This window comes from Boleophthalmus pectinirostris, unplaced genomic scaffold (assembly GCF_026225935.1).
Source record: "Boleophthalmus pectinirostris isolate CB_2022bp ecotype Guang Dong unplaced genomic scaffold, ASM2622593v1 HiC_scaffold_13, whole genome shotgun sequence".
Lineage (NCBI taxonomy): Eukaryota > Metazoa > Chordata > Actinopteri > Gobiiformes > Gobiidae > Boleophthalmus > Boleophthalmus pectinirostris.
Genome location: NW_026571036.1, coordinates 25,653,225 through 25,673,837, shown reverse-complemented (window position 1 = coordinate 25,673,837; position 20,613 = coordinate 25,653,225). Strand labels below are relative to the sequence as shown.

The window sequence follows — 20,613 nt, the reverse complement described above, 5'->3', positions numbered from 1 at the left end:
ATACACATACATACACACACACACATACATACATACACACACACACAAATACATACATACACATACATACACACACACATACATACATACATACAAACATACATACACGCACACACACATACATACACATACATACATACATACATACACATACATACATACATACACACATACACACACACACACACACACACACATACATACATACATATGGGAGGACAACTAATATTATCAACAGACTGTGCATTCAAATCAAATCAAACTTTATTTCATACAAAAATGTAACACAAAGTGCTTTACAGTGATTAAAAACAAGCCCATATTTCCTTCCACCAACCCACCCATCCCCCACACCGGCCCGACCCCACACAACCAAACAACCCAGACACGCACACACATGAACACACACACTAACACGCTAAAATACATAAAACCACACATAGTAAACTGTGAGGCTGAATCCAGGCAAACCAGTTGAGAAAGCACCATCAGAGGAGCCGTCTACACCAGGAGCAGAGAGACGTCCACCACCACCACCAGGAACCACCACAGGGTCCAGGGGAGAGATGAAGCCCAAAGCACCACCACCTCCACCAGGAGCCCACGGGACAGACCCGACAGCCACAGCCGACCTCTGCTCCTGATGCAGAGGCTCCTACAGAGGAAACACTGCATATCCTAAAAATATGCCTAAAATAAATAAATATAATAAAATGTGTACAATAGAAACAAGTAAAAGTATAAGATTTCATTCAAAAGTTAAGCTAAACAGGTGAGTCATGGGGCATTATCTACCATTCTTTTTTTTTAAACTCCTTTTCTTCTTTTTCTTTCCTTTTCACTTGTACTACGGCACTTATAGTTTATAAACTATATATTGCTCTTTTTCTTTTTTCTTTTCAAATCCTGTTCTCAATATAAACATCATTGGTAGATCCACAGATTCCAGCTTCCATAGATGAGAGCTGATGTGGTGTCCTTGGGCAAGACACACACACAGGCACTGGGGATGAGGTGAGTTAAGTGTGTGTGTGTGTGCATGCGTGTGTGTGTGTGACCATTTACCATTTGACCACACATGGGCAAGGTAGGTGAAGTGTATTGCCCAAGGACACAACAACAATATGCACAGGTTGGAAATGAAACTGGACAGACTGTTTCAACTAAGATTCTTCCTTTTGGAACAAGAACATATCTGATTTGATCTAACCACCGCAATACAGGATGTTGGAACACGAGTGGTTGAAAGTGTACTACTGAAATAAAAATACAGTTACATGGGTAAAAAAGTACTCCAAACTACTTCAATTATCAAACAGATCTACTCAGTTATAGTACCACGAGTAATTAGTTATACGTTTTTCCCTTTTTCTTTTTTTTAAATCGATCACAAACGCAGAGACTTGCTTTAAATGAAAAAGGTACGAGTATATTTATTATCGTAAGTGCGTAAGGGCGCCCCCTGGTGGTGACTCGGTGTACGCTCGGCCCCAGTCCCGGATCACGCTTGTCCCTGACGTGGCGCGCCGCTAAAGGTGCGCTGCCTCCTCGTGGGGCGTCACGATTGGGCAGATTAAACAAGTTTGACGAGTTCGCTCCAAATCCATGTAAATTTAAAGCTGGTTGCGGCATGGACAAAAACAGCGCGGACACTGCTCTGTGGAAATAACACCAGATTTACTTCGCTTCACACGAGTTTGAACTAATGCTTGTGTGATAAAAGAGAAGATCTGAACACGGTGAGTTTCACGCAACAGATTTCACTTTGAGCAAACGAATGACGCAATGCAACTAAACATTATAACATAATATTTATGTGTTTTGTGCCTGTGCGTTTCTGTGCGTCTCAAACTTTTTCCTGTGTCCTCATGGGTAGTCGTGGGTGCACCTGACGCACGTCTACAGGTGCGAGCGCGCGCGGACATGCCTCGGGTGTCGGCCACGGCGCTGCTGCAGCTCGCGCTCATCCTGTCCGCCGTGCCCGCGCAGTACGTCATCTCCCGCTGGTACGGCTCCACGGCCGCGCAGCGCTTCCACGCGACCACCAGGTACCGGACATGCAACCATACAGACACTTGACTGACAGGTGCACTTTGGCATAAGATATATACATGTTTGCAGTTTGGCAAGTTCTAAACGATTATAATAGGCCTATAGACAAATAAAGGATTGTCTGTTTACATTTATTGAATTACTAAATTAATAATAACATATAATAACAAAGAACAAAAATATAAATGGAATAATAAGTCCAAAATAAGTAACAAAAAAGAGCAAAAAGAGCAAGAGACGTGTGTGAAATAAGACATAATTATAAGGAAAACGGAAAAAGGAAAGCAGTACAAAAATTATGATTGACAGGACACACGGTTATCTTACATAAGGGTGAGTTGTTGTACAGTTGTAGGGAGTATTATCTGTTACATTAAACTGAGTTATTGTGCAGTTGTAGGGAGTATTATCTGTTCCATAAAGGTGAGTTATACAGTTGTAGGGAGTATTATCTGTTCCATAAAGGTGAGTTATACAGTTGTAGGGAGTATTATCTGTTCCATAAGGGTGAGTTGTTGTACAGTTGTAGGGAGTATTATCTGTTACATTAAAGTGAGTTGTTGTACAGTTGTAGGGAGTATTATCTGTTACAGTAAAGTGAGTTGTTGTACTGTTGTAGGGAGTATTATCTGTTACAGTAAAGTGAGTTGTTGTACTGTTGTAGGGAGTATTATCTGTTACATTAAAGTGAGTTGTTGTACAGTTGTAGGGAGTATTATCTGTTACAGTAAAGTGAGTTGTTGTACAGTTGTAGGGAGTATTATCTGTTACATTAAAGTGAGTTGTTGTACAGTTGTAGGGAGTATTATCTTATAAACCTTTAAAATATTGTGATTGTAGGATGAGGCTGAATGAGACAGATACTAACGTCACTGTCACAGAGGATGATTCCAAACGCTCTTTTTTAGTTTATTTTATAATGATCAGCACAGCGCAGTAGGTGTTTCAAAGAAAACCATTTGTCTCAGGTTTTGATACAGATCAGAGAGTCAGACCATAACAAAATCAGGAAATGTAAAAGTTCTCTATTCAAATGAGGATCTAGTTTCAGTAGCAGTTTTTTTCTGTAGCGTACTAGTATTGACAAAAGCAAAAGTATTAAAGTACCTGTTTGCAAATGTATGTAAGGAGTAAAAAGTCAAAGTATTTCACACTAATTTTGAGATCTAATAAAGCTTCAAATCTAGTCATTTTGAGACAGATTTGTGCTGATTTTTATTTTTTTGTAGCTGCTTTTATTTGTATATTTGCGGTTGGTAAAACTCTGATCCTGACAAAAACATATAAACCCTCAGATTTTTCAGCAGGTCTCAAACTATCATAAAAAGCACTTTTATTTTCAGAGCAATTCAAACATGTAGTGAAGTAAAAGTAATGTACAGACACCTTTTTTTTTTAAGTACAGTACTTTATTACTCTCACTTCGTTACGTTCCACTGCTGGCTAGTATCAGAGTATCAGTACTACTGGAAGCTCTGCAGTACAATACAGAAGAGGCTGATGTTGCTGTTTGGAGACAGGTTGCTCCGGATCTGGAGAGACTGGAGGTCCTCGTACCTGAACAGCACGGCGTGGATGGAGTGGAGCAGTGAGCAGGTCTCCAAAGTGATGTGAGAACAAGTTCAGAAGAGAAATGAAATTAGCTTCAGCTTTAAGACTTTTCTACAGCTCAACAGTTTTGATTTTCTTCAGGTCTTATTTGGGTTCTGAAACAGCGACAGAAGAAACTCCAAAGGAAATGCCAATGGAACAAATGCTGTTCGACAATGACCAAGGATATTTTGGAGGTATGTTTGTGTGCTCATTTTATAAAAACATTATAGATGTTTATAGGTACACGGTGCTACTTTTCTGATGGAGGGTCCATCACCTGCTTGTCTCCATGGAGATGATATTGCTTTGCCTGGAATGTTCCATGGTATGACTTTAAACACATCCATGTAGCATTTATTTATTTATTCAGGTGTTTCTGTTGCTCAAAAATACAATAATTCTGTGAATAGGAGCGCCTCTCCACAGATCTGAACTGTAATGTATTGTAGTGCTGTTACCTGCTCGTCTCACTTGTGATAGACGGGTTTAATTTATACTGTGGAACATTCTAGACAAAGCAGTAACATTACTAGATGAAAGAAGAGATCTGGGTCACTCCGATATGCTCAGCTATAATTTAATTTCATGTCAAACACCAACACGTTTTGACATGTGTCTTGCTCAGGGCACATGAACTCCACAGGTGCATACATGACGACACTGTCATGTGACAAAGCTCCCACACAATAATATATACATATTTTATAAAGAAAAAGTGATGCATCACATCAGAGCATGTACCAGTCTGGACACAGATCACTGTGGGCATGGCCTGTGCTGCATGTTCATTTACAGAAAATCTGTCAGGACACATCTGCACATGAACAGCTCTACACAAGTGAATATGAAATAAACAAAGGCAGAGACACAAATATGAAAACAAGCAACCCAGATGTTACAGATAATAGAAGAGATCCATTTCCTCCTGGATAAGTTGTGGCTCTTAGTTCATGGATCCAGTGAGACTCATGTTGTAAAAGGTGCTTAAGTTGATCTCCTCTAAGCTTGTGTGGTACATACTCAGTCACCATTAATCACCATTGTCTTTCATCATAATGTCTGTATGTTTTTGTGTGGGTGCTTTGTCACATGACAGTGTTGTCATGTGACTTGTACATTTAAATACAATCTGTATAAACCTGTGAATTTTACATGCCCTGATGAAGACACAAGTCAAAATGTGTTGGCGTTTAACATGAAATAAGTAAATAAATCATGTGATTGTTACTTGACTTAGCGGTGATTCAGCGAGCGCTCCAACCACAGATTCATTGCAAAGCAATAAGATTTCTGGAAAAGCACTACATGAGACTAATGTATTATTTTTACAATTATTGAATGTCCTGTTGCTCATAACCACAGCCTCAAAGACAGTCCGTAAACCACGGCCTCCGTATGTGTTCCTGCGCGTGGGAGAGGTCGTCATAGAGACCAGGGGTCACATGGTCGGGGTGGTGGTCAGCTGGGACCCTGAGCTCCGAGCCCCTGCAGAATGGGTGGACCGCATGTACTCTGACTTTGAGGTAAAGACTCATAACTTTTTACAACAGATGCAGTTTATATACGGCATGTTAAATAATATTCAAATCTCAAAGTAGCATATTTTAATGGGATAAAATAAAGTTTGAATTTTGTAACTTTTCTGGTGGAGGGTCTGTCAAACACTTTTCTCTGTGATGTTACCACTTTGTCTAGAATGTTCCGCAGTATGGTATTAGACATTTCTATTTTCATGGAGACCAAACCAGACCAAGTTACAGGTCAGATCTGTGGAAAGACGACTCCGCTCACAGTCAGAATGTCTGTTTTTCTAGGTATTTTTGAGCAATAAAACTACCTACAATTGATTAAATGTAAATTAGAGCAGTTTAATGTCACGCTGTGGAACATTGCAGGCAGAGCAGTGACATCTCCGTAGAAACAAGGAGATGACAGACCCCCAACTAAAAAGTTACACAGTGCACCTTTAGAATAGACTGAAACAGAACCAGTTTGAGATTGGTTCTGATGTAGATTTGGTTTGGTCCTGGTCTGATCCAGGTTTAATATCAGCTTTAATATCAGGTGTAATATCAGGTTTAATATCAGGTTTAATATCAGGTTTAGTCCCAGTTTAGATGTGGTGCCTGTGAATGTTCCTGAAAATTCACTGTCAACTGTGACTGTTGAGAAATCTAAATATCTAACCTCACTGATTGTTTTGACTCTTGTCCAGGGCATTAAAGCAGAGAAGACTCCTCATTACAAAGTGTTATTTAACGGCCCTGCAGGCTCGTCTCTGCTGGTGGCCTACCTCCCCCAGACTCAACTGGAGAGAATCACAGGCCTGAGGGTGAGTCTCTGTGTTTTTATCACATTTTCATCACGTGTAATTAACCTGCTTCCACATTCTCATCATTTTTGCTTCTAACTAATGGTTGGTGTTTCTATTTCAATATTTCCATGGGGGCACTGCTTCCTGGGCACAAAACTAAAAAGAAAAATCCATAATCTGTCAAATTTACACAGTAACTAATTCAGGTGCTCACTAATATGGACCATTACTATTGAATAAAAAACAATTACCATATTTTTCAGACTATTAGTCACTCCTGAGTATAAGTTGCACCAACCAAAAATGCAGAATGAAGAAGAAAAAAACATGTATAAGTCGCACTTTTGGGGAAAATTTATTTTATAAAATCAGAAACCAGGAACTGACATTTCCTGTTGAAAGTCAAGTTGTAGTAATAACAATGGAATAGAGAACAACAGACTGTTAACGTCACATATGAACAGTTCTTCAGATAAACTATAACATAAACAACAGAACAAGTTTAACCAAACTCTCCATCTCACTCCAAATCACTAAATCCATTCAATTCTTCATCCTCTGTGTCACTTCTGAGCGACTCGGCCTCGACCTCCGGAGGTAAACTGAGACACAGCATCGGTTCCAGTTAGGATTCAGAAAGACCGAAATAATTCTGACAGGATGGTTTCGATGTCATTGAAGTCCAGGCTTTGTCCATCCATCCAGTGACTTCAGGAAAGTTTCATGGTGCATCCTCCCGGTGTCATAAGTTTCTCTCTCACTCCAAACTTTCTTTCTGCTGCTCGATTATCATTTTCAGCTGCAGATTTTCACAACTTGCAGTTTGTAATCTGCAAAATCTGATTTTCTTTTTGGGGCCATTTGTGTTCCATCGCCTTTATAAGTTTATTTAAATTGGTACAGAAGTAATGGTGCGATCGACTGACATGATACTGACAGGACAGAGGCTCTTTCTGCAGGAGACATGTGCAGTAGAGTGAAGTGACAGTGGTACAGGAGGAACAGGAGCAGCAGATACTGACACACAAGACTAGAGCCTCTCACCGCTTCAATGAGTGTGTATACATGCACATGAGTGTCCCGGTTATGATCAGGTTTTTTGAGTATCCCGGTTTCTTGATCGTGCATGTATACACAGTAACCCGGTTTCAGTATCCTGTTATTAGAAACCAGGTTACTGTAGCTGGTTTATTCTGATAGTAACTGGGATACTTGTGGCATGTAAACACAGTATCCCAGTTACTGCAACATAAAGTTGAGTGCGCATGCGTCCAAAAGACACTTTCACCACAACAGTAGTGACATAAATAAATTGACCAACATAAATAAATTGACCAACATAAATAAATTGACCAACATAAATAAAGTGACCACACGAGTAAAATGACTGTAAAATTAAATTAAGAGCTGCGCTAAACCGTACCGTAAACTGTACTGCACAAGTACAGTCTGCACTTGTGTGACCTGCACTCGTGTGATCGCTGAAAAAGTTAAAACATGAACTATCTCCTATACTGTATACACACAGAACAGACTCACCATCATCAGAACCTCTTCTGTCACAAAAAGAACACACATAATCCACAGAGTCGTGTTCTTTAGTCCAAAAGAAGCTGATCGCATCAGCGGCACAAGGAGCGAGCAGTTTTTTATCACCACTAACAGTTTGTGCTGATTAGCCATGTGGTCTTAAGTTTTGTTTCTGTAAAACGTAAACAAATGTGATCAGAGCTGAATTATATTATCAAACGGGCTCATGTGGTTCACTTAATATATAAGTCGCAGGAAACACTCAAACCATGAAAAAAAGTGACTTATAGTCTGAAAAATACAGTAATTTAATAAAGGGCTGTACCTATAAAATTGTGTCTGAACCTTTGCATTTGAGACTACAGTGTTGTTCGACTTTTAAAGGCCAGTTTATAGTTCTGTGTTGGGCCCCGCTCAGCTGAGAGCTCACATGTTGACACACCCGCACCATATGAGCTATTTCATTTGAATTATTATATTTTCATTCACTGTGACAATAAACAAATCTTATTAGGCTCAGATGCAAACATTTCTGTGCCAAACTTTTTAATCAGTCGTTGGGAAGACCAAAAGTATCTCACTGGACTAACAAAGCGTGTAAGTGTAATTTATTTTATTTTTTTACATTTCCAGCCGAACATTCCCACTTTGGACAACTATTTCACTCATTTTGACGGAGAGCGGTTTGTGATGCAGCCATGGCTCAGAGCGATCTTTCCTGAAGACGAGGAAACTGACAAAGATTTTATAGAATGAATCTATCGCTGAAGAGGTCAAAATGAAGAACAATCAAACAATCAAAGACTCACGAGGCTGCAGTTACAGGAGCGAATTTGGAGCCGGGTTACCTTTGGAACAGGAATTTATTTACGGACAAAACAGTGAAATAAAAACAGCAGCATCATCTAGAGCGGGATAATATGAACATTTTAAGACCAAAATGACAAGGCTCACAGCAGCAGTTACAGAGAGTGGGGAGATAATTTTTAAATGTAAAGTCAATCGAATCCAGAGTCAGTGAAACCGGAAGTGCCCCCATGCTCACTTCCTTACCGGGTTAGCTATTTCAATTTATATAATACAGCCAAACAATAAATGAAACTAATCTGTAATGTGTCTCTCTGTAATTTAAGATTTATTTGTCCTTTGTGCAAAACTGTGACAATAAATGCACTTTAATTCTTAAGGAGTCCTTTTTATTTTTATTTTGTTGTGATTACAGTTGATTAGGCCTGTTACAATAATCACGATATCGACTTTAGCGTTCAATATATGAAAGCTGGAGCTGGGGCAATTTTTCTGGGGCCATTGCTGCAATAGGTACGTGTCTGGAAGATCATTTGGTTCATCAGATTTAAAAAATTTTAACTCTGAAAAAACATGTTTGAATTATTTTTGTTATGAATTTTACCTTCTGAAATTTTAAGTGTACATTTTCAAAGTGTATGAAAACCTTTTAAATATTCAGCACAAATATTTCCAAGCCCTCAAATTCAACAGTCAAAATTCAGAGTGTAAAATTCGCAGTGAAAAAAATTCACAGTAAAGAGCCAAGATGCCAAGGCAGAAGCAATCGATCCAAAGTGATCCGATCTAACTTAGTAACAAACAGGAAATGGTGCAGTGAAGTGATCTCATTGGTCAGAATTAGCCTCATTAAAACATCATTGCTTTGATTTGTTAAGCGTAAACCCCGCCCACAGATGAGAACAGCCAATAGGAAACAGCCTCGGTCCTCCTCTGTCACATGATCGATTGCTTCTGCCTTGGCATCTTGGATCTTTGCTGTCTAATTTTTCACTGCGAATTTTACATTCTGAATTTCTACAGTTTAATTTAAGGGCTTGAAAATATGTGATTTTTTTTGTTTATTGAAAGTACACTTCAAATTTCAGTCACTAAAATTCAAAATAAAAATTATTCAAACATCTTTTTTCAGAGTTAAAAAAAGTCAAAGTGAGAAATTCAGTGATGTTTAAAATTCAAAATCATATACGTGCACAACAGCGCCTGACAACCACACTTTTCGCCTCACTACTTCCTTTTCAATTCTGAAACTATGGGGTTTTTGCCGAGTCGAGCTAAAATGAATAAATATTTAAAGATCTGGCAAAGAACAGGGAGTTGTGTGTGGATATGACTGACAACAAGTTAAAAAGTACACAAATAAAAATGAATAGTTGAGCGGAGGACACTTCTGCGTTTAGAACGAGAAGTTTGTGTTTCAATTTTGAGGCATCGTAAATATTAAAACAAAGCTACAACCTCAAGTATTTTACACATAAAAACAATTGAGTATGCAAGACCTTAAATAATTTGAATTTGAATGCAATTTTAATAAAAGTGATTGTTTGCTTTGAGACAGTGAGCGAGCGTCAAGCTTAGACTTAGACAAACGTTATTGATCCACAAGGGAAATTATTTGGCTCACACATCACAATATAAAAAGGTAAAACATATAGAAATGGTAATAATACATTCTAAATAAGTAGCAGTAAAAATAGCCTTATCCTTAGCTTGGTTCTATCAGCTTCCATGCCAGAGTAATAAGAGGTTTCAACTTTTTATACTCGGAAAATGGTGTCAAATAAGGCATAATTCTATAAATATATATATTTAACTACCGTTCAAAAGTTTGGGGTCACCCAGACAATTTTGTGTTTTCCATGAAAAGTCACACTTTTATTTACCACCATGAATTGTAAAATGAATAGAAAATATATATATAGAAATAATGATTTGTATTTGAAATAATTTTTTTCCTTCAAACTTTCCTTTCGTCGAAGAATCCTCAATTTGCAGCAATAACAGCATTTCAGACCTTTGACATTCTAGCTGTTCATTTGTTGAGGTAATCTGGAGAAATTTCACCCCACGCTTCAAGAATCCCCTCCCACAAGTTGGATTGGCTGGATGGGCACTTGTTGCGTACCGTACGGTCAAGCTGCCCACTTTTCTTTCTACTCTGCTTAGAGCCTTTTTGTGCTGTTCTCTGAAGGGAGTAGTTCACACCGTTGTAGGAAATCTTCAGTTTCTTGGCAATTTCTCGTATGGAATAGCCTTCATTTCTAAGACCAAGAATAGACTGTCGAGTTTCACATGAAAGTTCTCTTTTTCTGGCCATTTTGAGCGTTTAATTGACCCCACAAATATGATGCTCCAGATACTCAACCTGCTCAAAGAAAGGTCAGTTTTATAGCTTCTCTAACCAGCTCAACTGTTTTCACCTGTTCTAATATGATGCACAAAGGTTTTCTAATCATCCATTAGCCTTCTGACACAATGAGCAAACACACTGTACCATTAAAACACTGGAGTGACAGTTGCTGGAAATGGGCCTCTATACACCTATGTAGATATTGAATGAAAAACCAGACATTTGCAGCTAGAATAGTCATTTACCACATTAGCAATGTATAGAGTGTATTTCTGATTAGTTTAAAGTTATATTCATTGAAAAAAACAGTGCTTTTCTTTCAAAAATAAGGAAATTTCTAAGTGACCCCAAACTTTTGAACGGTAGTGTATATGTACAAGTAAGTCAAAAACAAAAATATAGTAGTATAAATACAGTATATCAGCAAGACGTCGTAAGGAAAATGCTGTTGTGCACAGGGCTAACACTGAGGCGGTTTCTGCTATTTTTTATTTTTTTTTGCAATACAGTGAGATTTGAGCTGTAAAAGGATGAAAAAGTAGCTTCCAGGACAAACTCTTGATTCTTTCTGCTATTTGTTTGTTGTAGCTCATGCTTTTATAAAGATACTGTATTTCAAAAAAATGGTGTACTGGGATTATCCTGGTTTACTTTTTATTGTGTCAGTGGTATAAAGCTCTTTCAATTAGGGCCCAACCGATATATCGGTTAGCGATCTTGCCGAAAATCTTGCCGATATTTCACGTGGGCATATTATACGTCGTTATAAAGCTTAGACTCTCTACATTATGTTCATTTAATCCAATTTACAGACAGATAAATGTTCTAATATGTGGCTCTACATGTGGAGTCATTTCGTCTGTGTGTGTCCGTACTGTCCCTGAACACACTTTCACTGACATCACGCCACGTCACTCACGTGCTCTTGTTTACACCTACAGGCACAGATCCAAACACTTAGATTATATTCTTTTTACAGACAATCGGTTTGAGTTTGGATTAAAAGGACATTTATTAGTGCAGACTTGTGATGTGAGGAGGAGTCTGTGTGAGCAGTGAGTGTTGGAAATACGTCGACTTTGAAGCTAGTTTTGGTTATTTGTTATTGATTAGTGATTATCTGCTGTAGGTCCCACACATACACAGACTGTTTTCTGTTGGTCTATTGTAAAGTGACTATACTGGTCATATATTTGTTACTGAACCAGCATTAATATGTAAATGAGCTGTGAATAGAGGTGTGAATGATCCACATTTACGCATATAATTATTACTGTCTGTAAATATGACACAAAGAGTCAGAATAACAATAAATGTAGACTAAATAAACCCAATTTAAAATCCACTAGAGCCAAACCTAAGTTTTTTAAACAATTCAAGATTTACAGTGAATTTTTACATCACTAAATATATCGGTGATTATATCGGCAGCTCCAACTCCCATTTGATCAGTATCATATCAGCCACAGCACAATCCATATCAGTCGGGCCCTAGTTTCAATATTATCTTTTATATCTCTAGTAATATACGGTGTTTCATTTTGTTATGGTGACAGGCCTAGAGTGTCTTTCCAGTTCTGTCTCTGATGTTGAAAGTGATGGACACACGTGAAAAAGCAGTGCTAGAGGGAATCGAGGGGAGAGGTGTTAAAGATCCATGTTCACTTGCGTTGTTTTCGTTGTGGACTTCTCTCATCTCTTCTTCCACGATCAGAAGAGGAGATCCAAGCGTCTGTCCCAAGATCTGACCCATGTCACTGGCCTTCTGTTTAGCGTTCTCCACCGCAGAGGCACAAACACGTCTCCTGGACACACAAAGGGACAGTGACAGTACAGGTGAAATGTCTTTATTTAGTTATAATTACACAATATTGATACTTTGCTCTAGTTAGACTTGAATCTGCGCTTTATTTTAAAAGTGCAACTTTGCTGGTGGAAAAAAAAAATGGAAATGGAAAAAAACTTGCTGGTGGAGGATCCATGGAGGTGTTATTGCTTTTCCTAGAATGTTCCATTATATGTTCCATGACCTTAAACACATCCATCCAGCATTTATTCATGGTGTTTCTGTTGCTCAAAAATAAAATCATTCTCTCAGTGAATAGGGTTGCCTCTCCACAGATGTGACTGGTAATGTAGCCTATACTGCCATACAAAGGCAAAAGACCTTAACTTGAGTGTGAAACTGAGGAAAATTACTTCCAAATTTCTGCTTTCTCCAAACAAAAGTAGAATTGGTAGTTATGAAGAAATATTTGTATGTGAAAAATAAACTATCACAAACAAAAAAATACTGTTACTGCTTTTTGTCTTTGCATGACTCCTTATTTTTAGCTCTTGATACAAAGACAGAGAACAGGAACTGACAAATAAGGGTCCAAGGTCAATTTTGAGCTCAATATTTTTCATATTTATTCACATAAAGGAGGTCTCAAAATGACATGAACTCATTTTTGGCCAAACATGATGTTACGGCGTTCTGCCTTTGTAGGAGAGTATAGGTGTCTCCCTTGAGATACACAGGTTTAATCTCTATCATAGAACATTCCAGACAAAGAAGTAACATCTCCATGGAGACGAGCATGTGACAGACCCTCCTTTAACACAACCTGACCACAAAGAGCTGACCTAGTTGGAACTACAACAAGTGAGCTGACTTGTGCACTTCGAGAAGCCTCTCAAACATAAATTCAGTCTCTAGGAGGGGTGTGCCAAATTCTAAAAATATCGATATATTGAATTTTTGAATGTGATGATACAGTATCAATATCGTGGGCTGCTGTATCCCTACATTGCTAAGAGTATTTTTTGGTTTATTTTACAAAATTATTTTGTTCCAGCTACAGTTTTGTTGTTTGTTTAGAGGAAGGAAACTTGTTTGTGCAACACATTTGACATTTTCACTGTTTTGATGATTAAAATGTTTGTGTTTCATATGAACTTTGCACAAGAAGTGGTTTAACAAAGACTTTTAGTGTCACAATCATGATTTAGCTTTTATATTTTATTGGAATTGTATCAAATCAATTTGAAATATATAGTTTTGAATTGTATCAAATAGAAAGCTCACTGTATTGAGGTCTGTATCGAATCTGCAACTTCTTAATGATACCCAGTCTTAGTCTCAAATTAGCTAGATGTTTGTGTTGAGAGTGGGATTCAAACTGGCAACCTTCTTATCAGTGGGCACACAACCTACTGAGCCACTGTCGCCTCAATAACATCTCCATGGAGACAGGCAGGTGGCAGCCCTCCCATTCCCAGAATATAAACAGTGCAGCTTTATATCAATGACAGTTTTGTCCTCTGGTATTTGAATATACTGTGATAAAGTTCAACCCAGACAACAGCACGTTCTGACAGTGGTTTACCTGAGATGGTTGAGGCATTCTGGGCTGTAGAAGTATTGAGGTAATCCAACTATGACGCTCTTATCCAGTTTCTCCAGCAGCAGTCTACAAACCAGCTCCATCTTTGTGAAGTCAGAGAACGTCACTGTCACCTGCACAAACAAACACAACAACAGCTTAAAGGTCCTACATTACACAACACGGACTCTTATGAGCTTGAAGCCATGTTAGAATGTTGTTCCCTCTTCAAAAAAATATCTGGAGTTGTGTTTTGTTTCATTTACATGTTTGAGTAACACTTTATTATTAGTCTGTGTGTATCTGTAGTATCTGTAGTAATCTGTAGTTTTACAGAGGCAATTCCAGGTCTGAAATTATGCAAATGAAGGTGTATGGCAGGGATGTCCAAACTTTTTTCATCAAGGGCCACATATCTAAACACACGGCTGATCGAGGGCCATAGACTGGTGCTCAGAACAGTGAATAATTGAAATATGTGCATGTTGAACACGTTAGAATGAGCCAACAGTCTTTATTCATGCTAAGATCCTTAAAACCACACACTAAATATTCAATATTAGCTTTATCAAGGTAGATTTTCAAAAACCTTGCAGTAGAAAGTTAATTTTTAATTGATACCAGGTAATTTGGGCCAATTCACCTGGAAGCCTGAGGGCCAAAAAATATTTGTCTGAGGGCCACATTTGGCTCACAACACATAGCTCTCTCATAGTTTGGACGTGCCTAGTGTACGGAGTTTAAAGACACACAGAGAGAAGCACTCAGTGTAAAAAGGTTTGTTTATTAAACATGTATGAATGAAACAAAACACAATTCCAGGTCTGTTTGTGATGAGGAAACTACATTAGAACATAAAATGTAATATGAGACCTTAAAATGTAAATATAATTGGTCATAAACTTACCTCTGCGTTCATATGATACTGGTCCTCTTCTCTGTGGAGGAACTTGCGCACCAATACGTCTTCATTATTAATTCCATGTGTCCTGGAAATAAAGAGTTTAATTTTAATATATTAATATATATTTTTACTCTTTGTTATTATATTATATTGTCATGTGTGAGCTACTATATCTAAATAATTTCACTTGTGCATCAATAAAGTTTGTCTAAGTTAAGGTGACCAAATTTTCAAAATAAAAAACTGGGACAGCCCCAGTTTTTGGTGGTTGGTATGTATAAAATAATAATTAATAAAATTGTGAAAGGAGTGTGTAACTAAGGAGAAATTTTATGGACTTAGTCCATTCATGACTAACATGTGAGCAAGTTTAGTCACATTTTCTTTATGTTTTGGTCATTTTAAAGCAGCTTTTCTGTATTTTACCTAAACAAATGATAATTTATGTCTTTTTACTGTTGGCAAGGATCAGATTGGTCAAAAATAGGGACACGTGGGACATTTCTTGTATAAAACTGGAACAAATCACTGGTTTTATATAAATCTGCTGGGACAGAGGACACAGGGCTCAAAACTGGGACTGTTCCGAGTAAATAGAGACGTCTGGTCACACTAGTCTAAGTCTAACTCTAAGTCCCATTGAAAAATAAAAAGTTTAAAAACACTGGAACTCGAGGCTTCCGTAATGCAGTGTTTGTTTTTAGCACAGTGGCTAACAGCAGGTTAGCTACATGTATCTTGTACAACATAAACTTTGAGTAAACCACATGAATTCTCTTAAATACCTGACACATTGTAAAATATAATCAATCCTCCGTGAGACGCTGTCGGTCGCCTCGTTTACAGACTCTTTGCTGCTGCTCACACAGACCCGCACAGAGGCTCGGTCCGCCGGGGACCGGAGCTCCGCGGTGCCCGTCACCTGGAGCTCTCTGGCCCGGGGAGCGACGTGAGGAGTCCGCCGGTCGGTCACCAGGCGCTTCTCCTTCAGGTCGGGGTCTGGAGCCGGTAAAACAGTGGCAAAAACACAGGTCGGCTGGTCCATGGCGGCGGCACAAACGAACTTCCCGCAGCTATGGTGATGCAGGGCGCAATGCATGTCGGGATTTGCAGTCCACGTGATTTGAAGTGGACAACTTTTTTTGTTCTTTCCATCAGGCATCAACAAGTCAGTACACACAGAGAAAGACAAGATAAGCGAACTAAAACAAAGAAAATAAGAATAACATCATTTTAAAGCAAATAATAAATTAACATAAATAAATAAAACTGAACTGAATTAGCGTGAGCATCATCTCTTTTTGTGGGACTACTTCTTATTTTTATTTTTTTATTGATTTCAACATATTTTAAATTTGCACATAGTACCAGTGTTGCTGTTGTTGAAAGCCAAATTCAGCCATTCATTCTTGAAATAATTTACATTCATTATCTTTAAATAAGTCGTCCTGTGTTAAGATGCCTTTTTTCAGCCATTCACCCCAACAAAAGTGCTTTTTGCCCATGCACCAAGAACTGGCTGATGTAATTGAATTGGCCATCTTGACTTTTTCAGACAGTTCAGATTGAAAATGTTGAAAATATATCCTGTTATTTTATTATATAATACTTACAAGAGTTGGCATACTCAAAGTATAAAATGAAGTTCAGCAAGTGGATTAGTAAATTGTTTATTTCATGCTGATCCTAAATTAAGGGTGGGCTATAAGGCAAAAATAATAGGCCTATCTTCTACAAGCCAGATCAGGGTTTTGATCACAATCATCCGTTTACAAAATGTACTTTTGTATTCTCTTTTAATTTAAACTCCTCTGAAAGTTCACACTTCTCTGTGATTGGTTTAATGAACCAATCACTCGCTAGCTAGAGTGACCCAACACCCCCCGGGACAGTCCCAGTTTTGAGCCTGTGTCTCTGGTCCCAGCAGATTTATACAAAACCACTGAACCCAGTTTTATTTTTAAAAAAATCTCCCAGGTGTCCCTATTTTGACCAAGTATGATCCCTGCAACAGTAAAGAAGGGAATATATTGCCATTTATGTAGCTAAAATACAGAAAACCAGGTTTGAAAATGAGAATAAGGGAAAAGGAAGCACTGACAAAAGTCCCTCAGATTATGACTGACACAAATGTATGGAGAATGAATAATGTTACGTGCGTTTTTAACAATTTTATTTAAACCAACCATCCCAGGTTTGCCCCAGTTTTGAATTCTGAAAATCTGTTCACACTAATCACAATTTATTTACACATTGTTTTTCTGTAATACCTTGTAACACTTCGCTGTGGTTGGTTAAATGAAGCTGTCACTCACTCAGAGCTGTAGAGGTGAATCTACTGAAGAAGTGTGTGAGGAAAAAGTGTCTGTGTTTGAGCACAGAGAAGAGCTGCATTACCTTGAGAAGAGTGAATCATGAAAGAACACGTCACAGTTCAGTTTTTATCTCCATATTCCCAAAGCCTACCCTATAGGATTTATTTGCGAGCAGACATATTTCATATTTATGCATTTTAGAATGTTGTTGTGTAGTTTTGCTTTTATTTATGATTCAAGATTCAGGAAATGTATTTACCATCTGTGCACATATAAAAGTTTGGGACACACATTGGAATTAGACTTAGACAAACTTTATTGATCCACAAGGGAAATGACTTGGACACAGGAGCTCACACATCACAATATATTCTGTAATAACAAAGAGTAAGAACATATTTAAAAAAGGTAATAAACTTCTAAATAAATAGAAAAAAATAAAATAAAATAAATTGCAAGAGACTGGTATCAATAAGACATAAACAAATGTTTGTGCAGGGCTCTTGGGCCGAAACAGAACAGGTAAAACAAGGATCTCCAACCTTTAGCCTCTGGTGAGTTACCTTTACAAAACGAAAATGTCAGAGAGCTCCTAATTTTCGCAGTTGCAAGAAATGGAGAGGGTAAGCCTTAGATGGTGTACAGTTAGATGTCTATAAAACATGAAAGTTAGATGCCTATAACACAGTGTTTCATATTCTTTTTTTTCTGGGAACCATATTTTAAAAGTCACAAACCTTCATGACCCAAGTCAATAGACATTATTCATGAATCACAAAATAAAGGTGGATTTGAGCATTATTGAACATTAATGAGGATATTTTATTGTTGACTGAGTGATTGTGTCTCTGAACTATAAGTATTACTCAAGTTTAAACAATGAAAAACAGTCACTGAAGCAACAATAAAAGGATCCAGAAGTTGCCTATTTGGACATTAAATGTAGAACTTTTTTTTTTTTTTTTCAGCATTCAGTGGAACCAGCAATAGCAATGGAACAAAATAGTCAATAAAATAAAAACAAAAAGATTAGAAATTATACAAAACATGTTTTAACATTTCTGGTGAGATAGTTTGGCCTGTGTGTGTTTTTGTAGTGTGTTTGTTCAGTCCGGGTGCAGGAGGAGACGCAGCAGCAGATCAGGAGCAGTGTTCAGTCTGTTTCTGTGTTTTGTCTTCATTTTTGTGAACACAGAAAATCCCAATTCACACAAATATGTAGAAGTGGAAAGAATAAACACTGAAATACTGGTCCTACTGAGGACAGGAGATTCTGAACAAATGTTGATCCAGAAAGAAGATAAGGCCAAAGATTCATGTACACAACTGTATACTGCAGATCAAATCCAATTTGAGTTATTCAGTACAATACATATAATTCAAAAATTCCTTTGCGGAGCTGCTTGTAAAGGGCTTTAGAGCTCCCGGAAGCTCCTGAGCTACAGGTTTGAGACTCTTGATGTAAAAAGTACATTTTTTGTGATCAAGTTTTTATTCAAGTGTTATTATTATTTGCAGTTATACATATTCCAGTTAGCATTGCATTTTTCTCCCTTTTAAACCCCCCCACCCCCCACCCTTGTACTCCCTATTGATGGGCATCAACATACATATGTCCACACACATATACATATATAACACATATCTACAGCATCTAAATAAACACACATACCCATATACACATATTATAGTATATATGTTAGATATACATACACATGTATATACACATTCACATACACGTACACACACACACCCACACACACAAAAAACAAACAAACAAAAAACCCCACACATATCCAGGTTTATATTCCCTCTATACAAAACATGGCCAATTTCCTCTGTCAAAAGACATCAGCAGAAATTGCGTTATACATACTTGTTATGTACCATACATAGAAAGTTAACTGAGTGTACACAACATGTATACTTTCTAAGAACATATATTATAATGAAAAATCTCCAGGTAACAACTATACAATAGATTCAGATCTCAGTTTGATCAATAGATTGGACCAGCAAGAAATGTTTTTGGTTTTTGCTCCGTGCATTCGAGCAGCAGAAAGCTTCAGCTGAACGATTTCTCAGAAAGATAGGAGCCAGTCTCTCAGTCAGAGGTCGAACTGATTTCCACCAGCATATTACTATTTTTTTTGGCAGCTGTAAGACCTGCTAGTAATATGCGTAAAAAGTACATTTGAAAAAAAAAAAAAAACCAACAAAAAAAACAAAAAAGAAAACAAAAAAACAAAACAAAAAACAATCACATACATTCAGTTTAAAAAAAATCAAAAAAACCCACATGTGTAAAAGCAGCAGTGAGGCAGACCCCTGTGAATAATAAACACTGTGTATTGCACATAGTAATGAAGTACCTAGTAACAATCAGTAATACTCAGTACTTTCCTTTGACCGCCAGTCTGACCCTTATGGAAGTGTGTGGTGTCTTTATGCTGTGTGCTCGTCTGTTTCTCAGTCTGTATGTGCAGTGGGCGGCTCCAGTCCTTCATGATCCTGCTCAAATTAAATAAAAGAAAACAATAAAATGTTTTAAACTGTCATATTGTATGTAAACTTACAGTCCATGCTATTAACATTTACGTGATACTACAAATTGCAACCAGCAGGTGGCAGCAAAGTACAGCAATTCCAACAAAAGAATCCTCTGGGAAGTTGGTGCAGTGACTGTAAAGAGCAGGAAGTGTAAATAAATACACACTGTTCAGATCAGATGGAAGATTGGAATAATAATGCAAATAACCTTTCAAATCATGTGTACTGTTTATTTTGTCAGGGAGTAATAATAGATTGGATTTTTTTTAATCACAAAAACACAGCCGTTTTTAGTTAATTTTATGAGTGCCCAAAATCCCCCATTGTGTTTATAGTTTTAGTTTCTGCAAGTATGTTGTTAAAGAGCCCATATTACTCTATTTTTTTTTTAAATCTCTTATCTCACTTACAATGTTTCCTCATCGCAAACAGACCTGGAAATGTGGTTTGTTTCATTTACACATGTTTAACACACAAAACCTGCACATTTAGGCTGAGTAGTTGTCTAAAACAAAACAAAAAACTCTGTTCCACTTTGTGATGTCATGCGGTAATACTCCACAATGTGTTTTAAACTCCACACACCTTCACTGGAATCACTTGGATGATTTCAGTCCTGTAATTGTTAATCCCTACTGAAGTAAAGGTAAAAGGTGAACAGATTAATTTGTAAACTATCTCTTCATGACATCACAAGGTGGAATAGAGCATTTAGAGTTTTGGAGATGTAGACAGACTAATAATGAAGAGTCACTCAAACATATGAATGAACCAAAACACAGCTCCAGGTCTGTTTTTGAGGAGGTAAAAACATTATAACACACAGAGGC

The 20,613-nt window shown here is 37.6% G+C and overlaps 2 protein-coding genes across 2 annotated transcripts; one reads left to right on the top strand and one right to left on the bottom strand.

Annotated features, from left to right (window-relative positions):
* Positions 1 to 1,556: 1,556 nt before the first annotated feature.
* Positions 1,557 to 8,675, top strand: si:dkey-261l7.2 (uncharacterized protein LOC569751 homolog). The gene is made up of 7 exons (XM_020939966.2): positions 1,557 to 1,739; positions 1,877 to 2,048; positions 3,573 to 3,662; positions 3,745 to 3,839; positions 5,008 to 5,168; positions 5,861 to 5,977; positions 8,123 to 8,675. Exons 2-7 carry the CDS (start codon positions 1,924 to 1,926, stop codon positions 8,243 to 8,245), a joined length of 711 nt encoding a protein of 236 aa, XP_020795625.1. The 5' UTR covers positions 1,557 to 1,739; positions 1,877 to 1,923; the 3' UTR covers positions 8,246 to 8,675.
* A 2,608-nt stretch (positions 8,676 to 11,283) lies between these two features.
* irak1bp1 (interleukin-1 receptor-associated kinase 1 binding protein 1) lies at positions 11,284 to 15,992 on the bottom strand. Its single transcript, XM_020939971.2, has 4 exons — positions 15,704 to 15,992; positions 14,922 to 15,003; positions 14,018 to 14,148; positions 11,284 to 12,451 (listed from the first exon to the last, which is right to left on the bottom strand). Exons 1-4 carry the CDS (start codon positions 15,961 to 15,963, stop codon positions 12,205 to 12,207), a joined length of 720 nt encoding a protein of 239 aa, XP_020795630.2. The 5' UTR covers positions 15,964 to 15,992; the 3' UTR covers positions 11,284 to 12,204.
* Between the last annotated feature and the right edge of the window lie 4,621 nt (positions 15,993 to 20,613).

What these genes read in the sequence shown, in the direction of transcription:
- irak1bp1 (XM_020939971.2), bottom strand. Translation starts at nt 15,963, where the DNA reads ATGGACCAGCCGACCTGTGTTTTTGCCACTGTTTTACCGGCTCCAGAC. An exon ending in AGTATCATATGAACGCAGAG is followed by an intron (nt 14,149 to 14,921) that starts GTAAGTTTATGA and finishes TTGTTTGTGCAG; the next exon opens with GTGACAGTGACGTTCTCTGA. An exon ending in GAATGCCTCAACCATCTCAG is followed by an intron (nt 12,452 to 14,017) that starts GTAAACCACTGT and finishes TTGTGTGTCCAG; the next exon opens with GAGACGTGTTTGTGCCTCTG.
- si:dkey-261l7.2 (XM_020939966.2), top strand. Translation starts at nt 1,924, where the DNA reads ATGCCTCGGGTGTCGGCCACGGCGCTGCTGCAGCTCGCGCTCATCCTG. An exon ending in CGCTTCCACGCGACCACCAG is followed by an intron (nt 2,049 to 3,572) that starts GTACCGGACATG and finishes GTTTGGAGACAG; the next exon opens with GTTGCTCCGGATCTGGAGAG. An exon ending in GCATGTACTCTGACTTTGAG is followed by an intron (nt 5,169 to 5,860) that starts GTAAAGACTCAT and finishes ACTCTTGTCCAG; the next exon opens with GGCATTAAAGCAGAGAAGAC.